General features: G+C 43.6%; 1 protein-coding gene across 4 annotated transcripts in view; it reads right to left on the reverse strand.

Annotated features, from left to right (window-relative positions):
• The window catches only part of grip1 (glutamate receptor interacting protein 1), a 56,375-nt gene that overhangs the window by 13,879 nt on the left and 19,148 nt on the right, over window positions 1-23,348 (reverse strand). For 2 of the 4 annotated variants that reach the window (XM_069670962.1, XM_069670960.1), the window contains exons 2-13: window positions 6,216-6,296; window positions 4,159-4,294; window positions 3,363-3,508; window positions 3,164-3,247; window positions 2,999-3,074; window positions 2,763-2,908; window positions 2,229-2,376; window positions 1,801-1,970; window positions 1,319-1,456; window positions 999-1,148; window positions 694-880; window positions 364-509 (exon numbers count right to left, since the gene is read on the reverse strand). In XM_069670962.1, coding sequence (XP_069527063.1) covers window positions 364-509; window positions 694-880; window positions 999-1,148; window positions 1,319-1,456; window positions 1,801-1,970; window positions 2,229-2,376; window positions 2,763-2,908; window positions 2,999-3,074; window positions 3,164-3,247; window positions 3,363-3,508; window positions 4,159-4,294; window positions 6,216-6,296 — 1,608 coding nt within the window. Of the gene's footprint in view, window positions 1-363; window positions 510-693; window positions 881-998; window positions 1,149-1,318; window positions 1,457-1,800; window positions 1,971-2,228; window positions 2,377-2,762; window positions 2,909-2,998; window positions 3,075-3,163; window positions 3,248-3,362; window positions 3,509-4,158; window positions 4,295-6,215; window positions 6,297-11,991; window positions 12,066-23,348 lie in introns of those variants that run through there. The other 2 variants (XM_069670961.1, XM_069670965.1) reach the window with 2 other exon arrangements.

Raw genomic sequence — 23,348 nt, forward strand, 5'->3', positions numbered from 1 at the left:
GACTGGACGTCAATCAGACGAAACACGACAGCGCAGACGCCAGACTGTCAACAAAGATGAAGCAAAGAATAAACTGAATATATAAATATTTAATAAACGTAATTTTACGTTAAACGAAGACGAGAAGAAATAAGAAAGTTCAATAATGCAGCTCGTAAACCATCAAAATCTATTAAATTCAAAACCCAAAATTCCTGATAAAGAATATCTGAAGCTAAACTTGTAACAAGGCGAGAACATGACGGTTATCTATTCGTTATTTGGACTAAAACAGTTCAAATAAGGAGCAGAGCAACAGAATACTTTCTCTAAAGATTCACTGAACAGCAGCAGAATTCAAGTCCAAGACAAATCTGAGTTTACCGGCCACGTCGAACTCGATCTCCAGTGTGAGCTGAGCGGTGATGGACGAGTCTCTGAGCAGCTGATTGGTTTCTTCCAGAGTCGAGTCTTCAGTAGGAACTCCATTTATGGACAAAATCCTGTCACCGATCTGCAGGATGCCACACCTGCACACACACACACACGCACACACAAAGATAACAGAGGTCAACAATTTCTACAGCAAATGTAACACAAAGCAAAAGGAGTGGGATGCAGTATAAACCTTATTATTACTTCCCTGTAATATAAAAGTGTTTTGTCATTATTACTCATACTTTCAGTGGCAGGAGTACTTCTAGTACCACTTACCTCTCAGCCGGGCTGTCGGGGTCGATGTAAGCGATGAGCGGCGGCGAGGAGAGCGTCTCTGTGGCGAAGACTCCGCCCTGCAGCTGCAGACCGAAACCCATGATGCCGTCGCCGAGCAGCGCGACCTCCGTTGTTTCTGTGTGAACGACCTGACCGGCGAGACCAACAGTGCTGGACGCGAGAGACACTGATGGAGACAGAAAGAGAAAAAGAGTTTAATATTTCTATTTTATTTTGTTCAGCTAATAAATCCAAACTCTTCTAAGAAAAGAGAGCTACAGTCAGGGGTCAAAGGTCAAACTCACAGGAGCTCTTAAAGTCCTTCTTCTTGCCCTTCCTCCTCATCAGCGTGCCCCTGGGACTCGTGGGATACATGTTCCTGGGCAGGGTGCTCATGTTGAGGGACGAGAGACTATAGGCCGACATGGAGCCCGGAGAGAACGAGTGACTGAGAGCTGGAGAGAGAGAGAGAGAGAGAGAGAGAGAGAGAGAGAGAGAGAGAGAGAGACAGAGAGAGAGAAACAGAGAGAGACAGAGATGATGTCTTTCTCTCTCACAACAAAACATGACAGCTGTAGGAACAGGATCATACGTAAGGAAGAGAGAGAGAGCGAGGAGGACGTACGAGGGTTGTTCGTATGGCGGTTGTGCGATCTGGCACCTGATTGGTCGGGGTGGTACGTGTTGTAGTGGTAAGGGGGGAGGATGGGGGCGGAGCCTCCGGTTTCCCAGGGAAGGGGACGGGGGCTACGCTGCACCTTGACTGCACACGCACACACAGTCATAGACAAACAGACATGCACACGCACACACAAAGGAGGGTGTTACGGTTAAGACAGGAGGAAAGGTCAAAGGTCAGAGGTCAGGTAGCTGCTTGTATCGCAGCTTTATAAAAGATTACATCTCATTCATGTAATCTTTTATATGTTCAGTATGTATCCATTATTATTAGAGCATATACTGTTTTGTGTTGCATTCAGGGTCAGTTGGTTGAAGTGGAGAAGATGCCATGCTGTGTTCAAGGCCTTCCTGGCCCTGTGTGTTTGTCTTTATTCCATGTTGTGGTGCGTTTATGATCGGTCGGGTCTGCTGCGTGTGTGTTTATACCATGTTGTGGTGCGTTCAGGGCCGGTCGGGCCTGGTGTTGTGGAAGTATCTCCATGCGGACGGTCTGACAGGAGGCAGAGAGCAGCTGAGTGGCTTCAGCCAGAGAACAAAACTCCATCGACTTCCCATCAACAGACAGAATGTGATCTCCTGCATGAAGAGCCCCACACCTACACACACACACACACACACACACACACACACACACACACACACACGCACACACACACACACACACACACACACACACACACACACACACACACACACACACACACACGCACACACACACACACACACACACACACACACATATATGCACAAAAACACACAAACAAAAAAAAGGTTGCACACAGGTACAGCTAGTTTGTATTTGTACTGAAGGATAGAATTTCCCTGATAAGCGGTTAAGGCTCGGCGTCCGGTACCTGTCTGCTATGCTGGCGGGTTTGACCTTGTCGATGATGATGACCTGCTTGCTGCAGAACATGGAGGTGGACAGAGCCACGCCCAGACTGGAGCCGGTCGCCTTGGCCACCTCCACCAGCAGCGGCCCAGACGCTGTCGCAACAGAGTCTAAAAAAGGTCAACAGGGACAAAAAGATCTTTGTTTTATTTGTGTTTTCATGTATTTTAGAGGAAATCCCTCATGTGGAGTTCCTCAGGGTTCAATTCTCGGTCCTCTTAATTTTTACATGAAAAATCAGTCAATCAGTATAATGCAGATGAAACTTAAGACATTATATTTCAGCCTTTGCTGATGACATGTATTCATTTATTTTCAGAAAAGATTAAAGTGACAAACTAAATTAAACTAAATCATTGTTTGTTATTAAACAATTTTTATTTTAAAAATAGCTGCTGATACCTTTTCTGTTAATTAAGTGTTTAAGCTGGGTTATTCTAGGTCGTGTTTAGATGGTATCAACAAACTATAACTATAAACTGAAGCTTAAACTGACCCATCACTGAGACGTCGTACTCGATCAGCAGCGTGGCTTCCTGCCCGCACTGCTTCAGGATGCTCATGGCCTCTGACAGCGTGCTGCCGTGGAGACGAATCCCGTCGATGCTGAGCAACCTGTCTCCTGGCTTGACGGTTCCTTCCCTGGAATAAGAGAGAGGAAAGTCTCTACAGGAGCTCCAGAGGGACAAAAACTCTTCAGACAGACAGACAGAGAGGGCAGAGGTCACAAACCTGTCAGCTGGTCCGCCGGGCCGGATCGTTGTTATTACGATGGGACGAGACTTGTTCCTGTCTTCATGGGTCCCACCTGCAAAAACACAGACAGGTCAGGTATTTTATTTATAATTTAAACACACACACACACACACACACACACACACACTGAGCTCTTCTCACCTCTGATGACGAAGCCGAAGCTGTTTCCTTCTTTGTGAAGCGTGACTTCCACGTTCTTAAACATGACCCCTGACCCCTGCACCGCTGCAACACACCAAAACACGAAGACATCAACATCACCTCTGACCTCCAGGATCTGAAACAACACACTGAAAAGACTCTTAACACCGTTTAATTATACTAAAAACACAGTACTCACAGACAGGCGGTAGCTCGTACTCGACCTCCAGGACGACCCGCTCCCCGACGTTCTTCAGCAGACTGATGATCTCATCGTGTCTGAATTTGGCCAGGTTGATGCCGTTCACGGCGCGGATGTAGTCGCCCACGTTCAGCTGGTCGCTCCTGCACAAACAGTCAAAACATCCACTTAAATTTCACCTCAAATAAATTCACTTTGTAACAGGCAGCGGGGCAAAGGTTAACTTGAGTTAGCACGAAGTCAGAATAAAGTTTTTAGGACTTTTGTGAAATTTCTTGTTGATTTAACTCCTTAAAAACTCATCAGTGTTTACAAAAGTGACATATGAAGACGTTTTCATGCCTTAATACATTAAGATTTCTTACATGTGGCCACACGTTCGCCTTCATTTGGTATGAATGGATCTATGAATATGCAAACAGTCCCCACCTCTAAATCTCCGACCCTCTGCTGCTCGCCTGCAGCTGGAGTCCACAGAACAGCATGGTAATGTATTTTATGTACAACGTTAGAAACTTTATGGTAATGGATAACATGAGCCTTGGGCTTGACTACATTATCAAACAGTGGATAATGTGATGCTCATGTTAGGTTAACCTGTGTCCTGATCGGCAGCTGTGATGAGTTAAAGTGAAACGAGTCGTGGTGGGAGCGGGTCTTTGAATCGTGTGTGACATTTAGAACAGGAAGTTGAAACACAGAACACAGTAGATGAACCAGGACTTCAGAATAAACGGAAACATACCAAAGATGAATAATGTAGAAAAGACAAGAAAAAGTGTTGATGTGTCACCTGGCAGCGATGCCTCCCTGTCGCAGGTTTGAAACCCGGGGCTTCCCATCTTTGTCGATGCCGCCTGAAACCGTCAGCCCGAGCGTCGTCCCCTCCTTCTTCATCAGCTCCACCACCGAGCAGCCCCGAAACTCGTCTACATCACACCAGGGAAACACGATTGGTCCAACACTCTTTTCTACCCGTCAAATAATTTTACTTTACAGTTTATTCCTCGTCTCTCTATCTTTGCGCTCCTCAGCTTCCTCCGGTTACTCTCCTTCCAGCACAGAAATAAAATAATGAACTGGAGAAGCAGAGGAGTGAAGTCATCTCCCATTCTGTCGGCCATTTATATTTTATAAAACGCTGAAATATTTAACAGTGGAAGAGATGGATAGAGGGAGAGACATACTATTTCAGAGCAGGCCTGGTACAATCCGATGTGAGCTGTCCTCAGGTGATAAAACAGAAGGCAGGATTTTATTAAAATGTTGTATTTTAATATTAATCAGGCAGGGCTTCACCCTCTTTCATTCAGACAGGATTAAGACGCCTGATCTTTGGCAGGAACTGTAGCCGCCTTCTTCTTGTCTCTTATCTTTGTCCTCCAAAGAAGCTTTGCAGAAAGCGTCAGTGTCCTTTTCAACTTTTCTTAAAAAGCAGCGCTGACTCACAGCCGGGAGAAGAAAACCACAAATCTTGTATTCTGATGAAATGTTGGATGAACCAGTTTCCTGCAGCGGCGAGGGAGAAACTTTTCAAAGTGTTGCTTCACAAACTGCCGGTTAATTTCACAGTGAGAGGAGATGAATTACAACAAAACTTCTCTCAAGGTTAAATCTGCTCCCCGTCTGATGCTAATCTGAACATGTTCTTTATAGCCTAAATAAGAGGTTTGTCTGCAGCCGTCTGCTTATTAACCTCAGACACTTCCACCAACTGGTTTTTAAAGCTTCACCAGTTTCTCTAAGTGGTTCCAGATCTTTACCACATCCTCTAACTGGCTCTGAACCTCCACCACTTCCTCTAACTGGTTTAGAAGCTCAATCAGTCACCAACACCACTTTGTTTGCAGATTTGATCCCGTGTTTCTTAAAGGTTCTGGAGCTCCACCAGCTCCTTTAACTGGTTCCGAAGCAATACCAGATTCTCTAAGCAGCTCTCTCGCTCCACCACTTCCTAAACCAAGTTCTGTTTGTGGTTCTGAAGCTTAACAAGTTCCCAATGTGTTTAGAAGCTTGATCGATCCTTTCCAAGGTTCTTGTACTCAACTAGTTCCTGTTACTGGTTTTACACTTTTAAAAGTCCTGGATAGAGTTCAGACCTTCTGTCCAGAACTGGTTCTGAAGCTGTACAAGTTCCTCTAATGTTTCTAAAGATCATCACATCATTACTTCCCCACATCTTTAAACTGGTTCTGAAGCTCTACCAGTGCCTCTGACAAGTTCTGAAGCTCCACCTGGTGCCCTGAACGCAACTAGATCTCTAACAGTACCTTTGACTGGCCCTGAAATACCACCTTAATTAAACTGGTATAAAATTCCCTTTAAATAGTTCAATGCCCCACTTAATCTTTAATCAGCTGGGTTTGCAGGCTCACACTTTTGTCTCACTGGTTCTGAAGGGCCAACAGTTCGTCTAATCGGTTCCAAATCTCAACCTGTTCTTTCAACTGATTCCAAAAATCAAACTGGTCTTCAGCTGCACACACGAGACAAACAATAAGCTGGAAGGTTGTCTGTCACTCTAACAGCTCAGCTATCGTTGACACTCAGGTCTCTGACGTCTTGTTCGAGAAGTATTAGGAAATTCTGATTACAGGAGTCTGATAAGTTTGCAAGTAGGCCACCAGCTCCAGGTGGGAGGAGATAAACTGCAACTGCAAGCATCTTCCTGCAGGTCTCAGCGACTGAAAACATCAGGTACCGGCTTGTGTTCTATTTTCAGTGCTGTTATCTTCGTCTCAGTGCTTATTAGCTCTGCTGGTGGAATCACAGCGAGCAGAACAAACCCAGATTGGAAAAGAAAGAAGTGGAGAGAAGAGATCACAAAGAACAGGAATAAAACCGTCTCACCTGGTATACTCTGCCTCCGGATGGCCAGCGCTCCATCTGGAGGCCGCGACCCGGCCGAGTGTTTGGTGTACGGCCCTTCATCTGAAACACAAAGAAATACACATTACTTTGACATGTTCCCTTAACTGGTTCTGAAGCTCAACCATTACCTGCTGCTGGTTTAGAATTTGGCCCAGAAGACGAACACCTCATCCCAGCGGTTGTACCAGTTCAACATCTAGTTCCACCAGTACCGTTTCTTGTTACAAGACATTGTCCTCCAGTTTTCTCAACTAGTTCAAAAGCTCTACCAGTTTCTCACACTGGTCCTAAAGCTTTGCCAGTTCCTCCTACTGGTTCTGAAGCTTGAGCAGTTTGTAAACCTGGTTCAAAGCCACAGCAGTTCCTATAACTAGTTCTGAAGCTCTACCCGTATCTCTAACTGTTGAAACATCCAATAATGTTTCATTAAATGGTTCTGGTTCTGGTTCAGCTAATCGTTGGGGTTTTGCAGCTATACCAGTGTCTCTAACTGGTTCCCAAACTCAACCACTTTCTCCAACGGGTCACAGACATGCACCAGTTCCTCTAACTGGTTCTGAAGCAGATTCCCAAACAGATTCTTTGAATGTTTCTGCAGCTCAACCAGCTTATCTAAGTGATTCTGGACTACAGCTGGCATCGACTGCCTTCCAACTTTGTGAAGTTCTACCAAATATTCCAACAGGTCTTCTGAATGGTTCTGAAGCTCGACCAGTTCCTCCAACTGGTTCTAGAGCTCTACCGGTCCTTTTCGTTGGTTTGGAGGTTTCTCATTAAACTATCACAGAGTTTGAAGATAAGAAACATATCATTACCCCGAAGTTCAGAGACTAACCAGACAAAACATCTAGCCATTCTGTGAATTGTCGTTAGCAGGCTCCCATAATGCATCTGTACTCACCATCATCATCAGACACCGCAGAGCTTCCAGCACAAAAATACATCCCAATGTTAAGATGCTGTCTTATTTAAAGAACAATGATAAGCTACTGTAATACTTTTGTTAAAAGCTTTTAGGTCTCACCAACGAGCACCTTAGCATCCTCAACTTGTGATGCTGCTGCCTCTTAGTGTCTGACAAAGCTCTGGAAGCTGACTGAATGACTCTTACTGCCTGGTTAACCGTCTGGTTTGCTGCTGCTGAGAGGTCTGCTCAGTCAGGCTGTTCTCATGAATAAAGAAACCACTGCCAGATAGAGGTTACCTCATCAGTACACCGGCCAATCCCTGCGGGGAACACAGTGGTCCATCTAAGCCTGGACCAATCTTAGGAGTCCACTGGGGGACTCCGTGATGATGTCATCATGCAGAGGATGGAGCAGAGGCGGGGCTAAGGCATTAACAATGACATCGGATCAGTTTGGACGACCAGGAAGCAACAAACCAAATGTTGACCGTGTGAGAATTAACAGCTTGGAACTGGAAGAAATGTTGATTTGGTCTCAGCAGAGATTTCTTCCAAAGTTTTCTCTCTTTTCTCAAAAACGTGGCAAACACGACCAGCTGACGACGGCCCTGCTCCATGTTTGAGCAGTTTCTGTTTCTGTGACTCTGACGTTCACTCTGAAAGTCTAAAAGCCAAGCGTGCGGTCCCGTGTCTTGAGACATTCTACTAGAACTGCCTCCTTCTGGTTGAATGCTGCCGCCAACCAGTCAAGTTTCAGTTTACATCGACCAATGGGTTTTACACATACAATGATTCCCTCCAGGAGTTGCTAAGATATCGGGTCCATGAAAATGGGACAAACCGGAGATAAAAGTGACCTTGACCTTTAACCCCTGACCGCCTAAATATCACCAGTTCATTCTTGAGTCAAAGTGAACATTTGTGCCATGTTTGAAGAGATTTCCTCCAGGTGTTCCTGAGATATCATGATGACAAAAAAGGATCGGGAAAACGGCAGACATTATGATGTCACTGTGACCCTGACCTTTAACCTTTGACTAAAAATCTAGTTAGTTCATCTTTGAGAACAAGTCTCTCCTTGAGTTTGTCCCAGATTTGAAGATTATAACATATGATGTTATGATGTTATGTTACATATTATAACTATGATGTTACATTATGAAGCTGTGTGAAAACTAACGTATGAATTATGGAATTATGGCCAAAAATGTTTCTTGAATAGACCACAATGACCTTGACCTTTGATCTCCAAAATTGGGTCAATTAATCTTTGAGTCCAAGTGGAGGATTTTGCAAAGTTTGATGACATTCCCTCCACGCGTTAGTGAAACACTGCGTTTAAGAGAATGGGACGGCCTAAATATAATAAACAGTGTTTTTGCCTCTGGCCACAACAGTCACGAGCGCTGAGGCAGAAACATCCCGTAAATCTGTTGTTGTGTCTGTGGCGTCCCGTGTTTTAAAAGCAGTGAAGTCTCGTGTGCACCAGGAATAACTCAAAGAGCATTAAACTATCAGGACAGCCGTAATTTTCTGCTGTAGACAGTCCAGAATAAAACGATCACTGCTAATGAGAATAACCGTACGTTACAGCCGCTGAACGCAACAAGGGAGGAGCAGCTATTAAATTCTCTTCACACGTCGTCCCGAGTCTGTTTGGCTCGTTGTGTGTTTTATCTTTTTACAGTTCAGTCGAAAACAATCCTCTGGTATTGGTTCAGTTTTATTTTGTGGAAGTGTAATCGGCTCCAGATCTACTCTGTTCTATCTATTCTGTTCTGTTCGGCTCCAGCGGCGGAGCTCAGACACACAATGAGATGCTGAAATCACTCTCTCTCTCACACACACACACACACACACACATACACACACACACACACACACACTCACAGCATAGCTAACTAAAGATGAAAGCTGAGCCTCCTCCTCCTCTCCATGTAGGACAGCAGCATCTCTCTCTCTGTCTCCAGCTACAGTACACTCTGTATACACACACACATATATACTATATACTACACACTGTGGTGTTATACTATATATAAATAGTCTTAGCGCTTATCATTGAGCTGGTCCAATTGTTTAAACAAGGTCACACAGTAGTGGAGGTGCATTCAGGGCCTTTATTCTAATGTAAATACTCATGGCGCTCGGTGAAGAACTCTGTACTCTGTCAGAAGTGTATCTGCTGGTTCTTTTCTTCAGTAATGTGATTCTGTGGTTTTTAAATGGTTTGAAATGAGAGAGAATTAAAATAACAGAATCATTAGAATGCTGATTCTTTCCAACCACTAAATTATAACAAATAAATTCTAATGATTTAAACCCTTCAAAGGAAAAGCAGCAAATTCTCACATCTTCAGCAGCTGCAACCATGAAAACATAAAAGATCACAGTAAATATAATCTTATTATCAGGGTGAAACTGCCTCAGGTGTTCCAACAGCTGTCTGACCTTCAGCAGCAGAGGTCATTAGACCGAGAGCACACATTACTGCACTCTTCAGTCAGAGCATCACAAACACTGTTAAAGAGTCACGACCAACCAGTGACGAGAACATTGTGTCAGTTCATGTACTGAACAAGAAATGTGTTTATTACTATTTTGTACAACTACTGGATTTACTTTATTGTTAAAAGATGAGAAGATTACACCCACAGCTACAGTCAGAGTCACCACTGAACCTAACGAGCTGTGGACTGTGGGAGGAAGCCGGAGTACCCGGAGGGAACCCACACATGCACAGGTAGAACATGCAGACTCCACACAGAAAGGCCCACTACGTCTGAACCGGGACTCGAACCAGGAACCTTCTAGCTTCCAGCTTTCGAAGGCCGTATTTGAAGGTTGATTGCGTCACAGCGCCGAGTCGAAAGCTGTCCCATTTCGAAGGCTACTTCAGATCAGGCCGACAAATGCGTCCTCCGTTTCCCCGGAGGATCCATCGGGTACATCCTTTGCAGCCCAATGTATCCCAAGATTCATTGCATGCCAATTCAAACAAAATGGCGGACTTTTACGTGGCCGAGGAAGAAAACTTTTTGGTTTCAACTCAGTCAAATAGCTGGTGTTAAAAGCGAAACAAAAGGGCCCTTGAAACAAATTATCTTTAAAATAATTGGTTAACTTACGCGACGTTAGTTAAGCTAGCTAGTTAGCCCACTAGCTACCTGTTGCTAGGCGACAGGAGCAATGTTTAGTGACCCAAGGGTAGACCAGACCGTCTCATTTCAGTCCGGCTTCTACGCAGGCTCTGATTGGAGCAGCCCCTGGAAGGGAACACAGCTTATCTATCGTCCTGTTCAACGGTAAATGTGATCAATTGTAGCAGTTAGATCCTTCCTCTCCGTGCTAAGAGGCTTGCTGGTAATGCCTACATGTCCCAGGATGCATTGCAATTCTAACCACTGCATAGTAGTGCAGCCTCCTTCTACATCTACAACTACTACGACTCCACTGCTAGTTAACTTTTTCCAACATTGATCCATTGCTTTTAGCTTTAAGCTAACTGTTAGCTAGCTGAAACAGGTTATGAAAGTCTTCAACAGGAGCTGGAACCGAATCTTTCTTACAAAGTGAACCAAACTAACGACTTGTTGACAATCAGCTAATTGTCTAAAAAGTAAAGTAAGTAAGTAAATTAAAATAACTTTTTACATTCATAACACATGCAGAATCATGTGCTTCACTCTGTATTTAATATTAACATAACTTAAAAATCACCTGTAGTTCATGTTGCATATTATATCATTCTATATAAAAACATTTCAGCTTATAAGACTTTATATCCTGTTCTGTTAAATCTATCATACGTCTTTATTAATACATGACACATAGCTCTATTTTGTCCTAATCCTTACACTGTAGTTTACTTATAGCTGCTGGCTCTGCAGACTCTTAATTCTTACATAGTTTATATTTCTATTCTTATTTTTACTTTATAAAGCTGTAATTATCTCACTTTATCTTCTGCTGCTGACACCTGGATTTCCTCTCTGGATCAATAAAGCTGATCTTATCTTCAGAGAGTATTTATAGTACAAAAGTTTCTTCATTAAAAACAGGTATATTATAGATATTTTAGTCTTCTTTCATATTTTTATGGCTTATTTTACATTTCTTGTTCTGCTGTTCCCTCGCTTTCTGTTGTTACAGTTATGCAACCGAAACATGCGACAAATTCTTTTATATGTCTTTTGTTTTTAAATCAAATTTCTGATTTCATTCATTTAACTTCATCGTAGTTCTTCTGCTACGACACAAGAAACAAACACTTCATCCTGAGTGACCAACAACCGGAGGAACAACAAACCCAAAAACAAACACCTGAAGCTTCCAGCACACTGAGGGAAGAATGTCAGAAATCTGAGCACACACACGCGCACACACACACACACCCTCCTCCTCCCCTGTTAATACACACCATGAATATTACATTCATGAAAATAAGATGCTATCTCTCTCTCTCTGTCACTCTGAAGGTCTCTCGTGCAAAGCAACCTGCAGCCATCGACTGAATGAATCCATCAGGAGATCATTTTCAACGCCACGCACACTCACGCACACTAACACTCTCACACACGCTCACACACACACACACTCACTCACACACTTACACACACTAACACTCACACACACACACACACTCTCACACACAGAGCTCGCTTTGCTCACAAACAACTACCCCTCTCTCTTTTCAATGTCAGCAGTTTACACCAAATGTTGCTCGACCACACATGTATGACACACGCAAACACGCTTATCCCTCCATCACGCACACACATGCAGCCCCCCTCGCTCTCTCTCTCTCTCTCTCTCTCTCTCTCCCAGTGCTTCTCTATGTCTCTCTACCTTTGTTCACCCTGCGCAGGATCTGGCAGCGACATTTAAACGACACGGCGATCATGGTGAAGCCGAGCCGAGCGTCGCCTCCCCCCCCAGCGCCATGCAGGTGCAGCCGCCACAAACTACACCTCCTTCTTCTACCCCTCCTCCTCCTTCTCTTCTTCCTCCTCCTCCTCTTCCTCTTCTGTGGGCGAGCGAGTGCAAACGGCCTCCTCAAACTGAATCCATCATGGAGACGCTTCCCGAGGCTCGGCTAACGAGAGAGAGAGAGGGAGCGCTGCAGATGTGAAGCTCCTCCATAAAATGAGGCAGAGGAGGAGGGAGGGAGGGAGGCAGAGTCTGCGCAGATGGGAGGATGAAGAGGAGGGGGGGATGGAGAGGCAGAGGGAGGGTTTTAATGTGTTTCTGTGCAGCTGGATGGAGGGAGGAAGCGTGCAAGGGAGGGAAGTGGGGATAAAGGGATGAATTTAAGGATAGACATGTGGTGAAAAGGAGGATTTAAGGATGAAAGGAAGGACGACAGGATGGAGGGAATAATTAAATTAGGGAAGAGAGGGGAAAGATAAACTAAAGGAAAAAGAAAGGGAGAAAGAACGAGTTAAAAAGAAGAAAGGAAGGATAGAAAGGACGGAAAGAAATAAGAAAGCAAGAAAAAGGAAAGAGTAAAAGAAGAAAGATGATGGAGTGAAGGAAGGGAAGAGGCAAAAGATAGAAAGGAAAGAGAGAAAAAAGGTAGGAGTGAAGGAAATAAGGAAGGAAGGAAGGATGCAAAGAATGGAAGGGGGATAGGAATGATGGAAGAAATGGATAAATTAAGAAAGAAAGAAAGGGTTGATGGAAGAAAGGAATAACGCAAAGGTGAAGAAGAAGAAAGGATAGAGGAGACAAGACAAGAAAGGAAAGGTAGAAAAAAGGAATGAGGGAAGGATTTAAGAAAAGGAAGAAAGGAAGGGAAAGGGGCAAAGAAAGAAAGAAGAAAGAGTGTGAAAAGTAAATAAGGAAGGAAGGATGCAAAGAATGGAAAGGAAGAAAAAAGGAACAAGGGACGATATTAAGAAAGAGACAAATGCAGGAAGGAAAAAGAAGGTGGGTATGAAGAAAGGAATAACAAAAGGAAGGAGAAAGGAGAAAGGATGGAGGAGAGGAATTAAAGAAGGAAGGATGGAAATATAGATGATAGAGGGATGATGGAGAAGCAGAGGGAGGGATGTAATGTGTTCAGCTGGATGGAGGGATGGAAAAATAAACAAGGAATTAAGAGAGGACTGAAGAAAAGAAGGAGGCAAAGGATGAAAGGAAAGAAGAAAGAAAAAAGAAAGAGAATAAAGGAGGGAGATAAAAGGAGAAAGGGGAGAAGAAAGAGTGAAGGAAAGGAATCAAGGAAGGAAGGTGGCGAAGAAAACAAATGATGGAAAGAATTAAGAAAGGGAGGAAGGAAGGAAATAAAAAATGGAGGGAAGGAACTCTGAAAGGAGAAAAGAAAGGGAAGGAAGGAAAGGATGGATGAACAGAAAGAAAGAGGCTAAGGAAGGAAGGAAGGAAGGAAGAAGAGATAGACAAAGGAAGCAATTAAGGAAGGAGGGAAAGAACTAAGAAAGGAAGGAAGAAAAGAAAGAGATAAAGGAAGTGAGGAAAGAAGATAGGACATAAGGAAAGAGTAAAGGGAAGGTCATGAAGAAGGGAAGTTTAAAAGTAGTAGTAGTATTTGTAGTGAACCTGCTCTGACCTCTGACCCTGTAACACATGGTAGTAAAACCTTGTTCACTAAAATCTCCTTTTATTTTAGGATTTCCCTCCTGAACCAATCAGAGAGCAGCTGTTTTCTTTCCTGTGTTGCTGTTGGCTGACGCTGGAGGAGGGGGCGTGTCCTGGTCGGGCAGGTAGTGAAGTGGACACTGATGTGGGTCAGTGTTCCAGCTGCGGCTTACAGCGGATTAGTGTCACAGTGTGTATTAAAGGTATTAACGGTGATATTACCATAACTGCAGCAAAATGCAGGTCAACATGTTGTGTTCACATTAAACACAGCTCGCTCGCCCGCTCTGCCTCTCTCACTCTGAGGTTATAAAATGTGCTGTTATATAACAGAGGTTTGGTTCTCTGTGATCTCTGCTGGTCTGCTCTGACCTCTGCTGCCCCCTGCTGGTTACACGGGTTATCAGCTGCACTCAGAGACGAGCACGCCCCCTGCTGGAGACAACATGGCAGCACAGCGGGGAAGAAATGGATGAGGATGCTGCTATATGTTTATTATCATTTAACTATTATCAAATCATTTTTCTATTGAAGTACTGGGAGAATAATGTGTTACTCTCCCATAAAGAACTAACTTGGTTCTACTTCTAAACTCAGTTATGAGACAATAGCGTGACATGATCTGTGAGCAGTCCAACAAGAACAGAGTGTGCCGTGGTTTGTTCATGTTTCATCGCGAAGCCTTTGAGTCTCTAAAAAACAACAGTCATTTATCACTTCCTGAAGGTGTTGAAGTTATTTTTAGAAGCTCTCAGAGACTTCAAAACACCTGCATGAATAAATATTCTGTTTGATGCTTCACAGAGAAGATTTTGAGCCTCTTGTTGTTTCCTCATCCGGCGAGAACAGCATAAGAACCCAGAAAGCAGAACCAATCAGAACCAGCAAGAAGCACAGACTGTATGAAAAGATGGACGACAGGACAGCCCAAAGCCTCTCTGTCGCCCCCTGCTGACTGGCTGCAGTATAGCTCATAAAGCCCGCCTCCTCCATGTTAACAGATGGGACATGAGTCAAACTATAAAATCAAAATACACGTCAAACAAATTTTTCTCAAACATGGTTTCTGTCATTATAGTTAGTTCTTATCATGCTGATTTATGTCCAAGTGTTCATTTTCTACTTTTAATTAGTTATTTGATGCTATAAAAAGGGGGTGTGGTCTCATGATTGACAGCTCTGTTGACAAATGGGAGAGACGTAACTAACACTAACACTACAGTCATTGAACTTTCCGTAAGCGTGAACATCTGCAGGTTTGTTCAAAAGATGTTCCTTTCAGGTCCCGTCTGAGAGCAGCTCATCGCGTCAGAGAAAACTGACGAAAGAAAAAGACTTCAGTCACAACAGTTCTGACAGAACGCAGGCGACGGCTTTAGCCTCCACGTCGACCATGAAAACCTGATAACGGACACATCCTCAGGCGTGATCCTGTACGGATCACTCTGACTCCGCCAGGTGTTCTGATGCTGCTCAGTAACATGGCAGCAGCAGGTCTTTGTGTTGCTTGATCTAGCTGGCACCTCAGAGTCACACAGGCCACGAAAGACTGTTATTTAAATGATGCTCGATAAGTGCAACAGACAGATAAAAATACAAAGTAGGACACAAGGTGAAGGTGTGTGTCGGGTGGAGGAAGGGGCGGGACGTCAATACTGCTGCTCCACCAGCCGATCTCTACTGAACACGCTCTGGACACAAAAGATGGCAGCGCCCGCTCAGGAGGGATTTAGGCTTCACTGGAGCTAAAGTCAGGGCAAAGTGAAAAAGTTCCACAGCACAGATTAAATAACTTTAATTATAAAAACTTACAGAACTTCAACTTCCTGTTTACAGTCACAGAGGTCAAAGAGTCTCTTTACGGACATCAGATGTAATAATCATGTGCTGTAATGAGCCGAGGAAGTCCATCCTACTGCTGTCAAATCAACCAGCCCCCCACACACACACACACACACACACGCACACGCACACGCACACGCACGCACACGCACACGCACACGCACACGCACACACACACACACACACACACGCACACACACACACACACACACACACACACACGGCTGCAGCTGCTACCATGGAAACAAGCTGATGAATAATTGAGGCAAGAGAGCGACCCTGCGCCGCACAAAGAGTGATTTTGAGAGATGAAAGAAGAGTTCACTCACACACACACACACACACACACACACACGCACACACACAGATACACAAACTAATCCGAGTACACGCATGCGCGCGAACACACACACACACAAACACACACACATTACAGGTTATCATCACAGCCACCAGCATTTTAAAAATAAGCAAATCAGAGTGTTCATGTCAACACCCACCGCCCCAAAGTTAAACACGTGGGTTTGAGTCACCGTGACATCTCCTTATGTAAGCATGCACACACACACACACACACACACACACACACACACACACACACACACACACACACACACACAGTCAGAGTGCTAATAACACTGTTCCAGAGAGGCGAGGAGGAGAGGACGGATGTGTAACCCTTTAATTAGTGCTAAAAGTCAGACTGACAGGTTAATGTGTGTGTGTGTGTGTGTGTGTGTGTGTGTGTGTGAGGAACAGATGGGACACACTGATCAGCACTGTCATCAACAAACCAAAAACACCCCAAATCATCACATCAGCTCATGGTCGCCTCAACTTCAGAAATAACACACTACATTTCCTGTTTGTGTCTCTAAACTCAAACCTGATTGGTTCCTGCTGAACCACATCGTTGAACACATCACACACAAACATGATGTAAAGCTTTACTTTGTTAGTTTGTTCAGTTTAAAAAAGGTTCAGTAATTTCCTCTTCATGTAGTTTTTCTCAAACAAACAGGAGGAAATGGAAAGGGCTGCATTTCTTTGGGGACTATTTTCAGCGGCGGATGAATCCACATTTGCTGCAATAGTGATCACTTGTGGCGGCAGGACGGCGTGTGTCGGATTGAGTCTAGTTTTTGGCCAACAACAGAGCTCTATGGCGAAGTGGAAGATGAAATATTAGGCTGTGAAAAAGACAAAATACTACATTTCCCAGGATGCATCGCGCGCGAGCAGCTGCTGCCTCGTTTTGCTGCATTTATTTTATACTTAAAGTGTCCGTCTATCCATCGTCTATACCGCTTATCCCACTCAGGGTCACGGTCAGGCTGGAGCCTATCCAAGCTGCCGTTGGGCAAGAGGCGGGGTTACACCTGGACAGGTCACCTGTCAATCACAGCACTGATTCACAGCGACAGACAACCTTTCACGCCCTCATTCACACCTACAGGCAATTTTAGAGTTTTGCAACAAAAAGAAAACACATAGAAGCTGAAATAACCTGTAGTTCTTCTTCTTCTTCTTGCAATAAAAGCTACGTTAAATGATGGCACTGTGATGTAGGAGCAACAGAAGTAACAATAAACATCTGCATGGACTGAAGGAGCTTTTTAAACTTTACATCCAACTCGGAGAGGAAGAGAGAAGGATGGAAGTATGTAGCCCTAAAAAACAAGCTAACATGCAGCGTACTGCACGCGTCCTTCTTGCTGATTATTGTCTTTATAAATCCCTGAGTCCTGGATCTTTTACTGTCCCTGTACGGCGTCTCTGTGGCCTTTAAAGTTTCCCGTAATTAACGGGTTAAATTCTTCAGTATGGAAAGAATTAGTGCAGAAAAAAGGAGCATTTGTTCTTTAATTTGGGAGCACTAATTAAACATCATATCCAAATAATGAGGGGAAAGTGCTCCGAATCCCCAGACGCCTTCAGATTAATTAAGGTGAAGTTGTGCAAATTTCTGCTCTACTTTCTCTCCCTGCTGGTGTGTGCGTGTGCGTGTGCGTGCGTGTCTGTGTGCTTCTCTGCGAGATAACCGCCTACAGACCGACACGAATCGAATCCCAGCGAATGGAAAAGTGTAGAAACGTGGGATTGTGAGCCAGCGGAGTCTGACACATTCACACACAGAGCTATTAAAAACCAGGTAGGAGTTCTGTCTCGTTCATCAGGAGCCAGAAACACACGAAAATAAAGATGTCTTCTGCTTTGAACATATTTAGGTTTCTGTGTTGGTTCAGTTTAAACAGAATCAAAGCAAAGACTGAACTCTGAATTAAACCCGCGCCTCCTCCAGACGCTCGTTTTCCTCTTTAATCTCCATCATGTTCAACACGCGACCAGTTATGCTAATAAAGTCTTTATTTAAAGCATTAATGAGCAAATGTTTCTATGTCAACAAGCTTCACATAACACATGACTGCTGCTCCGCTCTGAACTCATCGGCGAACCGTCGACGTCTCCTCACCTCATTGATGTGCAAATTTATGCATCATGATGTTTCCACGTGTAATGAGCTCAGAGGGGGAACGGAGAGGACGGGAGGCGGGCGGAGAGGCAGCTGTCGGGGTGTGTAAGAGAGGTACAGGTGACATCACCTGATGGAGGCGTGGCTACAGACGCTTAACCTCTGACCTGTGACTGGTCGACTCAAACCAGGTTAAAAATAGACTCTATGCTGGAGTTAAAGGGACGAGAAATATCTTTAAATTTTATCATCTTTGGTCGTTTGCTGGAGGAGTTTTGAGGCCCTACAGCGACACTGTACAGAGAACTATGAGTTTATTGCAGTTATAGAGGAAGTACTCTGATCATTAACTGCAATAAAAGCAATAAAAGTAAAAGTTGTCATTAAAGACGAGGTAATGTGAGTTCGGTTTTCAAAGAAAGCAATAAAATAAAATACGACAATACAATAAAAACAATCAATATAAACTTTAAATATGTTTAAATATGGAGTAAGGATACGAGTGCAAAATGTGCCTCACGTATCTCATCAGACAGCAAATTTAAACTACTTTGTTTACCTTATAAACAGTTTGATCTTTAACTTTTACATGATAAAAAAAGGTTAAATGTTTGCAGTTCAAAGTTCAGCATCTCCCTCTGAAATGTAGTAAATATAAAGTCATACATTTAATCAGTGGCTGGGCTGAGAGAGAAAAAGAGAGCATGCTGCAGTCCTTTTACAACTTGTGTCTAAATTGCTGGTGGCAGAGTTGCATTGTGGGTAATGTAGGCGCCAGATTTTTAATGAGGAAAGACTTGTTTTTGTTTGTTTTGAGCTACAGGGAGTCCAACAATGAGATAAAGATACAGTAAAGCTGTTGTCAGAGACTTTGAGGAAGCCCCTCCCCCTAAACACACCTGCTCTGCCTCACCTGTGTTGTTAAGTTATCCCAGGAGAGAGCTGCAGCACATCGTCTCATTACCACCCGTCTCTGCCACTCGGGTGCAACTAGCTCGTTAGCTTTAGCTTGTGCCGGACTCTCTTAAAGCTAGTTTGTGCACGCAGACAGGAAGGATCGATTCATTCGGTCTGATTCAAATTGATTGGACGAACTTATACCAGGCCTGTGACACAGCAGAGTGCTTTCTTTATCTTACCTGACAGGTTTTTTTAGATGTTTGAGAGAATTTTAAAGATTATAAAAAAACATTTTAAAATAAAATTTCTGCCTGTGATTTAGAAACATTTTTAAGACTCAAAGACGCTCGATGCAAACTGCAAGTGGCAACGAAACCAGGTCAGAAACAGGAGTCACATCACACTGAGGAGGTCTGTAGAGAGTGTGTGTGTGTGTGTCTCCGGGTTACCCACTCAACCAACCGTAAACGGCCTTCATATAGAATCACACGCTGCACTTAACACACACACACACACACACACACACACGCACGCACGCATGCACGCTGGCTGCTAGCTGGTAGCTGCAGGAAATGTCTCCTGGCAGCTCTGAGACTCATTCTGCACAGCGGACTCATAAAGTCAGTGTCACTTATTAGCACCCACACCCACACCCACACACGTGCGAGATTCAGGTGTTGATGGAAAATATTTGAGGATTCAGAGACTTTCTGTGCACAAACCCGCTCGAGCTGCAGTAAATCTGCTGCGTCGACTTCATTCAGGAGCCGGAGATTGGACGCGGCCGGACACCAAAGCGAATCCTTTATCGAGAGCTCGCAGCTGGGGAGCGTTCACAAACACTTTAATCAGTATAAACAGTTTAGCTGCTGGAGGTTTCTCTGCAGGGAGACAGATGGAGACACGAGAAGAGGACCAGGGTTCAGCTGCAAAAACACAAATGTATCTGAATCCGAGCTGCGTCCCCGGAGACGTCACAGTCAAATCAGCTGAGAATCAAACAGGAAGTGGACGAAGTCACACGTGAAGCTGCTGCATTTACTCCTCTAACAGCACGAGGACACACAACCTGAGTCTGTGTAATGTTCCTTAAGTTAGCCGTATGTCAGGCTTTGTAGCAGCAGGACCTCGTAACATCATGCAGCAGTTACGCTTCAATATTTAGCTGTTTAAAGAGAAAAACTGTCACAGAATAAAGAAGCTAATTTAATAGTTTTTATGCATACAGAACAGTTGGATCTGCAGGTCCTGTAACATCGTGGCTCTACTTTTTGAACTGCACAAAGGAAATAACATTTATATACATCAGTAAAAATCTTTGCTTTTATTATATTAAATTACAGCTGACACATCAGACTAACGTCACATTAAAAGGAACGCCTTCAGAAAGATAAAAAACGTTGATTTATGAGAAACTTTGCTGCACATTTTTCACTGTTTTCAGACATTTTTAGACCAAAACTTTAATCGGTTAGTCCTGCAACTAATCAGCAGATTAATAAATAATTAAAGTAAATATTACAAAGGATATATTATCTGTTTATTGAGCTTTCAGCATCCTGACAAGTTCAGAAAAACAACAAATTATGTTGCTTTTACTCTAAAAAGTCTCCATCAGGTAAAACTAATTTGTCCTCTTAAACATTATAAAACTCTTACCTGCTTTTAAAATAATTTAAATATTGTGACTGGGCGACATCGTGCAGGTGATGGAGGATGAACGTGCAGAAAAAGGCGTCACATTTAAACGTTTCTGTCATGTTTCTTTGTTTGTTAAAAGTTGAAATAAATCAGCGTAAATTTAAAGTTTGAAACGTTCATGGAGAAGCAGAGAGGCTCGTTTAAAAGGCCGACACCGCAAAGAGCTCAAACATGTCAGAGGGACAAGATGAGACGTGCAGGGTTAACCACAACTCCCACAGAGAGCATCTGAGCTGAGAGGCTAATAGCAGAGAGGCTAATAACAGAGGGAGGTTGAAGGCTGAGCCTCACAGAACTATTATCGGTTTCCCAGTATTTTGAAGCCGTAGATTTAAAGTCATTTTCTCCGTACAGAGAATAAAGTTTATGATGTTTATCAGAAGTTTAATCGTGGGCGGGCGAGTCCTCTCAAGACAGAATATTTGACATTTTCCAGAATATTCCATGAAAATCTTCCAAACGTTTGCGTCCTTTCACCTTTATGAGTTCTTCTGAGGTTCAAAAAGGTGAAATAGAAATCAGGTTTAGTTCTTTTTGATTTCAGCGTGCAGCCAAGTTGCAGAGATTTGGTGCCTGATTGCTGCAACAAAGCAAAATCAGTATGCAGTGTTTTCCACAGCAGGAGCAGCAAAGGCTCATGGGTATTTTGGTGTTTAATGCTACATTAAAAAGTGTTAGAGGAAGTGTTAATTTCCAGAACATGAACTAGCCGAGAGGAGGATTAAACATCCAAATCTCTCTGTTCTTAAAACTAAAGACATAAAAATATCAAAGAAAAAGAAAAGAACCTTCCAGAAACCTGAAGATTATCCAGGAAGTAAACCCAACAGGAGGAAGTAGTGCAAATCAAGCGTTCCTTAAACTAACAGCCCCTCCCCCAGGGGGCGATGGAGAGGTTTGAGCTTCATGTTTGGGGGAGCCGGCATGTCATGTGATGAGCGCCGACCTTACAGAGAGGAAGAGTAAACAACAGAGACGATCAGAGAAACTAAAGTCAAACGTCTGAACAGAAGACGAAGAGCTGGTCCCCTGAAACGGCTCGTCAGCACTTGTTTGGAGGTGTTTCAGGTTTAAGTGATGTGAAGAAGAAACAATGATCAGCAGAGAGGTCATGAAACCTGCGTCTGCGCCGCAAAGCAACACGACTAACTTGTTGAAGCAGCTGAAAGAACAAAGTGCAGCATGATGAGTGTGTGAAGGCCGAGAGGAAGAACGAGCTGCTCCCCGTCCTCCAGCGTCACGTCAGACATCCAGAACAGAGACGCTGCACAGAGACACCTTATCCACCCAGCTCCCACAACATTTTCTGACATACGAGAGAGTCGCCCCCTGCTGGACATTCAGAGAATGCAGGTTTAAGACACTTCAGCTTTACTTCTGAAACAAGTTTTGGTGCCTCAAAGTAAAAAAAGAACATTTATAAGTTTACCGTGATAACAGCAGAACATGTTGATCCTTTTGAACCATCCGAAGCTTTAAAGTGAACTGATAACAGCTCCTGATCGGTCTTTAAATGGTCTCATGACATCTGAAGCCGCTACACACGGCGCTCTTTATTTTGGGTGAAACTCTGATCTGGGTCACAATAAGATAATTATTTCTTACTGTTAATTAAAGATTAGACTTGCTTCTAAATTAAAGTGTGAGCCTGCAGCCCGAGGCCTTTCAGACGCTTCACTAATGAACACAAACTTGTGAAGAAAATCAAGAATATCGACTTTATTTTGGTCACTGAAGTGTCAGCGTGTCAGAGAGGACTCTTTTAGCACACTTTGATGCACTCGGTTTTTACTCGTCTGTTTCTCTACCTGACGTTTGCTTTTCTTCCTGTTAAAGTATTTTAAGGAGGCTGTTCCTCCTCCTGTCTGAGTTGAGGGTCTAATAATAGATGATGCTGTAAACCGTGCACACTGTAAAGCACGCTGGGACAAATTTGTGATTCTAGGTTACATTAAATTAAATTTACTCGACCTGAAACTCGGTGAAAAGACACATAAGGAGGTCAGACACAGAAACAAGACTAGACACTGAGGGGGGGAAATATCGTGTATCGATTGTCAGAAACACCTGAGGGGGGATTTCATTTAGAGTGACAGTGGTTCAACTTTCTGAGGTGTCAAACTGTCTGTATATGAAGATGGAAATGAGAGCCGAACGGGACGTCTTTCAGTTTCTTTAAATTAACTTTTTCATCATCGACTTCCAACAAGCCAACACGCCAACACGCCAACACGCCATCACGCCAACACGCCAACACGCCAACACGCCAACACGCCCGCCTTCAGAGGCATCAACGTCTGAAACAGGTTTTACCACAGAGCCATCGCTGAACCCAACTCAACAGGAACACCAACAAAACCTGACATGATGGGAACTGGGAGAAAAGAGGAAAGGAAGCAAGGAGATTAAAAGAGGATAAGAGGAAAGGAAGCAAGGAAATAAAAAAGGAGGATAAGAGGAAAGGAAAAAAGAGGAAAAAAGGAGGATAAGAGGAAAGGAAGCAAGGCAATAAAAAGGAGGATAAGAGGAAAGGAAGCAAGGAGAAAAAAAAGGAGGATAAGAGGAAAGGAAGCAAGGAAATAAAAAAGGAGGATAAGAGGAAAGGGAATAAGAGGAAAAAAGGAGGATAAGAGGAAAGGAAGCAAGGAAATAAAGGAGGAAAAGAGGAAAGGAAACAAGAGGAAAAAAGGAG

Source organism: Semicossyphus pulcher, unplaced genomic scaffold (genome assembly GCF_022749685.1).
Source record: "Semicossyphus pulcher isolate SPU_LCO1_2020_fin unplaced genomic scaffold, fSemPul1.0.p SCAF_20, whole genome shotgun sequence".
Classification (NCBI taxonomy): Eukaryota; Metazoa; Chordata; class Actinopteri; order Labriformes; family Labridae; genus Semicossyphus; species Semicossyphus pulcher.